This window comes from Physeter macrocephalus, chromosome 8 (genome assembly GCF_002837175.3).
Source record: "Physeter macrocephalus isolate SW-GA chromosome 8, ASM283717v5, whole genome shotgun sequence".
NCBI classification, from domain to species: Eukaryota; Metazoa; Chordata; class Mammalia; order Artiodactyla; family Physeteridae; genus Physeter; species Physeter macrocephalus.
Genome location: NC_041221.1, coordinates 101,581,296 through 101,590,359, shown reverse-complemented (window position 1 = coordinate 101,590,359; position 9,064 = coordinate 101,581,296). Strand labels below are relative to the sequence as shown.

General features: G+C 39.4%; 1 protein-coding gene across 13 annotated transcripts in view; it reads right to left on the bottom strand.

Annotated features, from left to right (window-relative positions):
* Positions 1-482: 482 nt before the first annotated feature.
* Positions 483-9,064, bottom strand: part of PAM (peptidylglycine alpha-amidating monooxygenase) — a 285,194-nt gene continuing 276,612 nt past the window's right edge. For 3 of the 13 annotated variants that reach the window (XM_028493105.2, XM_024120931.3, XM_024120952.3), the window contains 3 exons: positions 4,935-5,138; positions 1,960-2,016; positions 483-1,315 (listed from right to left, as the gene is read on the bottom strand). In XM_028493105.2, the coding sequence (XP_028348906.1) occupies positions 1,140-1,315; positions 1,960-2,016; positions 4,935-5,138 (437 nt within the window). In that variant the 3' untranslated portion in view covers positions 483-1,139. The remainder of the gene's footprint in view (positions 1,316-1,959; positions 2,017-4,934; positions 5,139-9,064) is intronic. The other 10 variants (XM_024120934.3, XM_024120953.3, XM_024120939.3 and 7 more) reach the window with 5 other exon arrangements.

Sequence of the window (9,064 nt, the reverse complement as noted above, 5' to 3'; positions counted from 1 at the left end):
TTATCAGGTTCTTACTAAATTGCATTGATTATGAAAAAGGTGTTTTAAAAGTAATTGGTAGTCACTGTAAGAGATGCATATTCCTACGAATACATGGGTATTTGGAGTAAAATTATTCTTTAAAAAGAAAACCATTATCAGTAACCTACACTGATGGATTAATTTGCGTATGTAATTTGAGACACAGGTTTCCTCTTAGCTATGATCACCTTTTATTAAAGTATTTACTTTCTGATTGATATACAGGCAAAAACCCTCTCTGAATTTTAAAAGAAAGTCTGGTTTTACACATGTATGTAAACTCTTAGGCTGGTTTTTAATTTATATCAGCTACATAATAAAATACCATCTTAATTTTAATACATTTCTTTTGGTTGAAGACATTGAATAGGTTTCACTATATCTGTGGTTTGTGTAATTATTACAAAAGTTGTATACAAACCCTGCAAATATGCAAAAATTGCAAAATACACTCTGACAGCTAATGCTCTGAAAACACTTTATTAAACAAATTACATTCAGATTCTGAAAATAGTGATCTAACAGTGTAACCATCTAAAAATAAGACATCCCCGAAACACACCAACTGAGAAAGAAAATTTAAAAAAAGAATTTAAATAGAGACTTTTTTTTTCTTTCCCTCGTTGCAATATAATGTTAGTGATTTTAAAAAAATAGAAGGAGATTTAGCAGCTTTGTTGTCATGTAGCACAAAGTTTCTCTTTACTGCCACAGGCTGAGAATGCTGAACAGGAAAGGCACCAAAGAAAGACACCGGCAATGGAGGTGCTATTGGGAAAATACTGTGTTCAAGCAGAGAATGGGGTTATTTACAAACTACAGAAAAGTCTCAAAAATGCAGATGAGCAAACCTTCCATCGTTAAATTACTAGTGTGATGGAAGACGAGAACTGTTTATTCTACGTTCATATAAAGACAATGGCACCGTTATGAACTTTTAGGAAACTCCTCAACTAGAACCAGAAGCCAACTAAATCAAAATGAAGTAAATAAAATGTGTACAGTCCCACACAGACTAGTACAGTTTACAATTAAATACACAAAACGCTAAACGTGCTAAAGGGAAAGGAATCTGGCATTCTTGGAAAATTTCATCAACCTAAATCAAAGCCCCGTTTTCAGGAGGAAGGTGCGGGTACAGGCAGAGGTGCTGAATACTCCTCTTCTGACTCACTTCCGTCATCATCTTTCTCCTGGTCACTTCCCTCCGTGCTAAGGCGGTCAAAGCCTTTTCGGCTGTAGCCTTTCCGGCTTGCGAAGAAGTTTCCAAGGTTTAAGCCTCCACTTCCCTTTCCTGCAGAAATCGAACAATGACAGAGGATTGAGGTAACGTTTGCACAAATGATTCTCAGTTTCCTTGTAAATTCTTATGGGGATGGGAAAGGGTAGATATTAGCGGGGGAAAAAAAAGTGACATATAGAGATACTTATCCTACAGGGTCAGAAAGATACGATTCCACAGATTCATTAAAATAAATAAGGAAAAAACCCAAAGCTCCCCTGGATTATGTGTTTCTGCAGGATTATTTCAGATTCACTTTTCATCTCCTGCCTTTTCCAGGCTCTCTGGAATGGGTATCCCCTTGAGCAGCTCTTCATTTCAGTGACTTTACGAAAAGGTCATCTTCACCGAGACATGCACTGACACACTGACAGAAGTGATAGAAAATATAGTGAAGACAAATGAAGCCAGATACAAAGGCAGGGGGAAGAGAATTCGATAATACAGAAGAGCAAGCTGGGAAAATGAAGCTGGAGAACCTGCACCGGAGCCACACACTTCGGTTGGTTCATGGTTTGCATTCTGGGGATGCTGTGCTGCACAGAAGGAGTTTAATTTCCAGAGAGAAAATAAAAAATAGCTCCCTGCTTTTTAAAAGACACGCACTTGTTGACTTTGAATCACACGTGAAGGATTCTAAAAGGTCACAGGCATACCTCTAAGTCTTCCCAGAACTCTTCCCGAACTTCCCTCAAGTTTATGTTCATAATCTGCTAGAAAAAGATGGCATATTTCAAAATGAGTCCCAAACACCTTCCTCAATCCACGGGCTCAACTTTCAAACAAAATAAGGAATTAATTCTTGAATGATTAATAACAAGGCCTGGCTCTTGTCTGTATGCATTCTTAGAATTCTAAGGAAAAATAAAGGCAATATATTATTGTGATGTATACAAAGGCCGGAGCTGGGTTTGACTCCTGCCTGTGTCTCTTACAGGCTGTGCAATCTCAATAAATTACTTCTCTGAGCCTCAGTTTTCCTCTTCTGAGAAAAGAGAGATCAATGACAATCCCTACCTCTCTGTAAGGTTTAGATGGGATACTGCATGTGACATGCTTATAACAGTGCCTGTTAAATGCTTATAACATTTACTGAGCACAGTAAATGCTCAGTAATATTAGTTACCTTTATTAGGACAAAATTCAGTTACCAGTAATGTGTAAAAATTTGGAAGCTTATTACAGTTTTAGGAATATTGGTCTGAGGTTTTGGTCTTTCTATTAAGAACAGTACATGTCCTGCTTGAGAAAGCTTTGGATCCATGTACACCATTACCTTTTCATACAAGACGGAAGGCAAAAAACCTGAAACCCTGGGTACTTTCAGCCATACAAGGTGACCCCAATTCCAAAATTTGGGCTCCCCAAATTCCAGCTCATCTCCATGAAGAACTGACTTTCTTTCCTTAGTCAGAGGCAGAACTCTTTATGGACTTCATTTCTCTGTGTGCTGTGTATCTCCCCGCACTCTTTGCCCTGCTTCCAACACTCCCTTAAGGGCTATGGTCAGGGAAAGAAGGCTCAAAGTCTCTAACCAGGAGAGGGGGCAGCATCGTGGAGAAAGCTCACAGGCAGAGGACAGAGCAAAGGCAGGAGTTGGTGCGGAGAGAAATAGGCAAGAAGGGAAGAAAAATCTGATGAGCCCGTTAGAAAGCCAACAAAATTAGACTGTAAATTCCATAAGGATGCAGGACAGTCCCTAGTCAGTTTTGCATCCCCTGTGCCTAGGACAGTGTCTGATGTGGAGCTGACATGCTGTAAGGGTGTGCTGAATAAGTGGAAGGCCTTTCTTGAGGATTATTAAAAACCCTCAGAGACTGGATAAGATCTATCAGGAACAAATGTTGAAAATAGGTGAGAGGCTGATCTACTTTTAGAATTAAATGTATTAGACTGAACCGTATAAAACTGTAGTTTTCTAAATAAAACATGATTGAACAATGGTAGTTTCATATGGTTCGACCTGGGTCCCTGTCTTCCCAACCCACACCTGTAAACTCAGTATCCCGGTAACAGTGCCACGCACGCCTGCTAACAGCAAACAGGAGACACCAAACCTTCTCAACTGCCCAGCCACTCCTCCTCCAGTGGGTTGATTACCAACATTCCTGCTACCTGCCCCCAGGCCCCGTGTGTTCCTGATACTCTGTGTATTTATCACTGCACTTACCACCCTCTCTTAATACCTTTATGTGTCATTTCTTTTTTATGTGTCATCTATTCTGTGAGCTCCATTTATTTATTCAGTCATTTTCCCAATGACTATTTATCAAACCCCTACTGCCAGGAACTGTTATTTGTGCTGGGGATATATCAGTAAACAAGTAAACATACAAGATTCTTGCTCTTTTGAAGCTTCCATCTAACTCCATGAAGATAATGACTACATTTACTTATCTTTGCCTCTGCTTAACACAGTTCCATACCCATAACAAGGGCTCCATAGCAGTCCCTTTTGGGAAGAGTTAGCTGTATTTTTGCAGAGCTTTACTGATTGCAGATGAAAAGCAAAAGAAAGTCCTAGAAAAATTCCCTTTCACAGATTATTAAATTAAATCCTCCGGTTTTGTTTCTGGGTCAGGGTTTTGCCATGGGCACTGAATCCCTGCCATGGTTGCCTTGGCCTGAAATACGATCAGATGCTGTTTCTTGATCAAATGCTTCCTTCCACCCTGGTCCATGGATGCCTTCCCAAGCATAGCTGTAGCCTCCTGCCTTAGGACCTGGGGACCCAGCTAAGGGACTGTTCCTGACAGGTGAGGATCACAAGTTGGATTATTTGTTTATTTATGTGGATACCTTGAAAGGAACTCAGCTACTGGGTCCTATAACATGATAATGATTTGATAAAATACTGACACCAGTACTGGACCCTCCCTTGTTTGGTTAGGGGAGGCTGATGGCCTAAATTATGACTATTTAAAACTATCACATGGTTTTTTATAGAAATAGTTGGTTTCCTGAGAGAGCTGAGGTTTAAGACAAGTATCTTTTATGACTTGACGTTTATTACTTTATTACCAATGATTATTCCTAATAATTATTGGTGGTATTAATTGAGCACTTACTAAGTGCCAGGTACTGTGATAAATGTTTTATGTACATTATTTCATTTAATCATTACACAACCTTGTGAGTATTTTATCCCCACTTTATAGATGAAGTGGCTTAGAGAGATTAAGTAACTTGCCCAAGGTCATGTAGCTAGGAGCTAGAGCCAGGACTAGGGAAAAATACAACTTCTAAAAAACTGACCCAGGCATTTTGAGGACTGGGCCTGTTTCTAACAGAAGGGATCTCCTCCTTCCTGACCCTTCAGCTAATTTATACTGACTCTACTTATCTACGCAGTTTCATATGGAGACATTAAATGGGTTTAAGCCAACGCTAAAAGGCAATAATAAAGGTTATATTTTAATCTAACTATCCAAATTTTGAAGTTCCAGATATATTTTCCACTGTGATACTAACTATAGACAATATTTGGAACATAGACAATGTTGAAAAAGGTAGAGAACACAAGAAAAAAAACAACAACACTGAAAAACATCACAACCAAACTTTGAGGATAATCAGGCCAAACATTCTTTCGAAGGTAAGGTTCCAAGTTCAAGGGGCTCATTTTACTTGCCTCCAAAGGCCCTTGATTTTTTCCACCGAATAAATAAGGCAATGGCCAGCAGGACAACCACCGGAATAACCAGAAGGGTTGTAATGAGAATCACGGGCACTCCCGAGCCTGGCTCTTTGATCAGTTTCTGTTTCTCTTGCATCTTCTGCAATTCTGAGGAGGCGGGTTTGTTCTCCATTTTGGTTTCAACAACTGCCTCCGATTCTTCAGGGAAAGAAGAGTTTACAATATTCAACTAACTCAAAGACTCCAAAACCCTCCCACCCGCCCCTACCCAGTCAAATTAACAGCTGCTCATGAAGAACTTGTTGAGCTCAATGCATGCGGGGTTCATATTTCAATGTCTGCATCTACCGAGCTGGCAATTGTGACTAGCAAATTCCCAGTGAATGATTTTTCACCTTTAAATTGGGTTTCTTTGGTTTTGCCCTTTGTTCCCTCTTTAATTCCACAAAAGATATATCCTACTTTTGCATTTTTTTCAAAGTTAAAATGGACAGGCAGCATGGTGTAGGGGACAGAACTGGTGTGCACGGTGGAGTCAGATGAATCTGGGCTCAAATCCCAGTTCTCCTACATAGCCAGCGTGTGTAACTTTGGGCAAGTTACTTAAGTGATCTGGGCCTTGGAAACCTCCTCTGTATAACTGTGATGATGATAACAACCTCCTTCATGAAATTATTGAGGATAAATATTTATCATAAAAAAGGTGCTTAATAAGTATTTGTTTCCTTGTGTCTTCAGTTTATGAACCTCTTTCATGTTCAATGAATTATTGGTACCTCACATGCATAGTTGCACATATTAATTCTAGAATTATGAAATGGAAAAAGGAACTGTGTTCTTTCCAGGTTCTTGTCTACCATTCCCAGCAAGTTGTAAGTGCACACAGATACACTGTATGTCCACTTGTTGTTGATGAAAATAACTTAAAAAACTATTCTGTGATATTGGGTAGATATCAGGCCTAAAGTACTGCTTGGGAAATTGATACAATAAAACCATATAAGCAGCTGCAGGAATCTTAATAACTACTGACTTGAAAATGAGGTTGAACCTTGAGGCATTCTTGCCCCCAAGAAGCACATATATGTGTTTGTACAAGAACCCTGTGTGTGAAGGCTGGAAGTCACAACCATGTTTGCCAAAAGGCTCACAAGGTTTCTGAACTTCAACTTCTTGGTGTGCCCTCCGCCCTATGATACAGAGTGCATCATACGGCCTCATGGAAATTTTGACAAAATGGCAGGGATAAGTGGTTTAACATGATCAGGAAAATCTTCGGTTAATATTTAATATGTATGGACACAGCTTAGTAGCTTGCTGGACACTTCTCCAAGGAAGCATTTCTTAAATTACTTAAGGCATTGTAAACACAATTTATGATACACACAATTGGGAGGTCCCAGGTTTTTGCCTCCATGTTCTGAGCCAGCCTCCTTCCCAGTCTCAGTTAAATCTATCAAGCACGTACTCTGTTTCAGGCACTGTTCTCATTTAATCATCACACCAAGCCTATGAGTGGGCACTATTATTATCACCATTTTACAGATGGCCTCACAGTCTTCATTTCCTTCCCTGTACTGTGATTAAGGGGAGACCATTATTTCCCTTCCTTTATCCACTGAAGGGGGTCTTGAAACTTCAGTGGGAAAGAAGGAAAGGGATTGGTTCATAGATCTAAATGGTTCAAATTTAATTTTTCTAAGTCTCAGTTTCCAAGAGGAATATGAATGTGATTCTTACTCTTCCTGACCACTAGCTATTTTGTCTTTTTCTTCACTGTTGTAGAAAAGGTATACAAATTGTTCTATATTTAAGTTTGTTCTATATTTAAGCAAAGAATAACAATAAACAGATGACAGGATTAAAAAATATAGGCCAAAGATATAGATTGGTAGTCAAGAACTTGTTGCCTTGGAAGAAGGGTTTATTTCTATTTGAAAGTGACTATAATCAGAGTAATTACATAGCACTTTCTACCTGTCATTTAGTGGTTTACCTACACCTAAGACATTGGCTGTACCAGTTCATATCTAGTTTCATCGATAAGGCAGAGCTAGGATCGGGCTCCAATAAAAGGAAAGAAGAACTATGAAGTAGGTGACAGACTAACAGAATCATTTTACCATTCATAGTAAGTGTGCTGAGAATGAGGTAAGGAACTTGCTAAGATACGTACACTGCACTTTAGAAATTCATGATTTCCACATCCCTTCTGTACGTTGAGTGCCATCTACTAAAAATAGTTGAACGTTCTAACTTTTGGAACCAGCTGAAGTATGTTTAGATTTTAAAAGATGCTCTACATTTTAAAGAAAGAGGATAAAAAATTTTAATTTCCCAATATAAAAGAAAAAATTGCTGCTCTTCTTAGAAGCCTTTGTAAGTGGAGTAAAAAGCCTAAAAAATTGTTATCACTTAAGAGACTAAGAATTCCATTCAAAGCGTAAAGAACAATCTAAATTCTGTCACTTTTACTCTTTATCTTAAATTCTTTAATTAAAACCCCCAGTAATTTAGAGAATCCCTGATGAAGATGGAATGGAGAAGCTCTAAGATTAGCCAGGTCCTGGGGCTTCTGGAAGGTGGTGGTACCCCATGTGACATTCTCCTATATAAGAGGCCAGATGTATTCAATCTGCAACAAAATATGTCTTCAAACAAGCTTTCTTGGAATCTCTAGAGATACTTGGAAATAAAAAGAATTTTGAAAGCTGATGTATAGGAAGTTTTTTCCTCCTTCTTTAAAGCAATGCATTTAGAAAGGGAGGCTAGGTGCACTCCTGTGTGAGCTCATACACACAAGCACGTGCATGTCCCTCCCCCACTGACAGAAGGGGAGAAGCCCAGAGACCACCTGGAGTAACCGGGACAGGAAAGGAGAGACATTCTTAATACAGCAACATAGCAATTATGACCCAGTCCATCACAGATGGAACTGAAGGCTGAAGGTTGTAGATGGCATACTGGCAAGTAACATGTTAGAAGACATGAAAAGTACATATAGCACCAATGAGATTACAGGCATACTTTGGAGCTATTGCGGGCTCAGTTCTGGACCAACTCAATAAAGCAAATATTGCAATTAAGTGAGTCACATGAATTTTTTTGTTTGCCAGTGCATATAAAAGTTATCTTTACACTATACTGTAGTCTATTAAGGGTGCAACAGCACTATGTCTTAAAAAACAATGTATATACTTTAATTAAAAAATAGTTTCTGGGGCTTTCCTGGTGGCGCAGTGGTTGAGAGTCCGCCTGCGGGTGCAGGGGACACGGGTTCGTGCCCCGGTCCGGGAGGATCCCACATGCCGCGGAGCGGCTGGGCCCGTGAGCCATGGCCGCTGAGCCTGCGCGTCCGGAGCCTGTGTTCCGCAACGGGAGAGGCCACAACAGTGAGAGGCCCCCGTACCGCAAAAAAAAAAAAAAAAAAAAAATAGTTTCTTGCTAAAAATGCTAACCATTATCTGAGCCTTCAGTGAGTTCACAGTAGTAACATCAAAGATGGTGATCACAGATCACCATAACAAATAACATTGAAAAAGTCTGAAATATTTCAAGAATTTCCAAAATGTGACACAGAGACACGAAATAAGCAAATGCTGTTGGAAAACGGCACCGATAGACTAGCTCAATGCAGGGCTGCCATAAACCTTCCATTTGTAAAAAACACAAAGTACGTATCTGCAAAGTGCAATAAAACGAGTATTCCTGTACTCATTTTTTGGTTTGTTTGTTAAATGCAATGTGCTTCCCCTACAATGTGTTGCTCTCCATAAGGTCTAACATGCTAACTGCTAAAAACAGAGAATTTATTTTTATTTTCTTAAGTCTGATTTGCCATCATCATCTTGTACGGTGGGGGTGGGGAAGGGGTGAAGGGCTATGCTTTTGGTGGGATATTGGCACATCTATTTTATCCCTAGTAACTTTATTCAAAAGTTTCAGTCCCTTTCCTAAGTTTCTATCATCACAAATTCTCTTATCCCTGAAATTCCCTGAGAACACAACACTGGTTCTGAAACTCTATTACTGATTGGTTGTGTAACCTTTCAGAGCGGGGATGAGTGTCATCAAAGGTTACTCGAATTTCAAAATTTACAATTACCATGTATCTACAGGGCTGT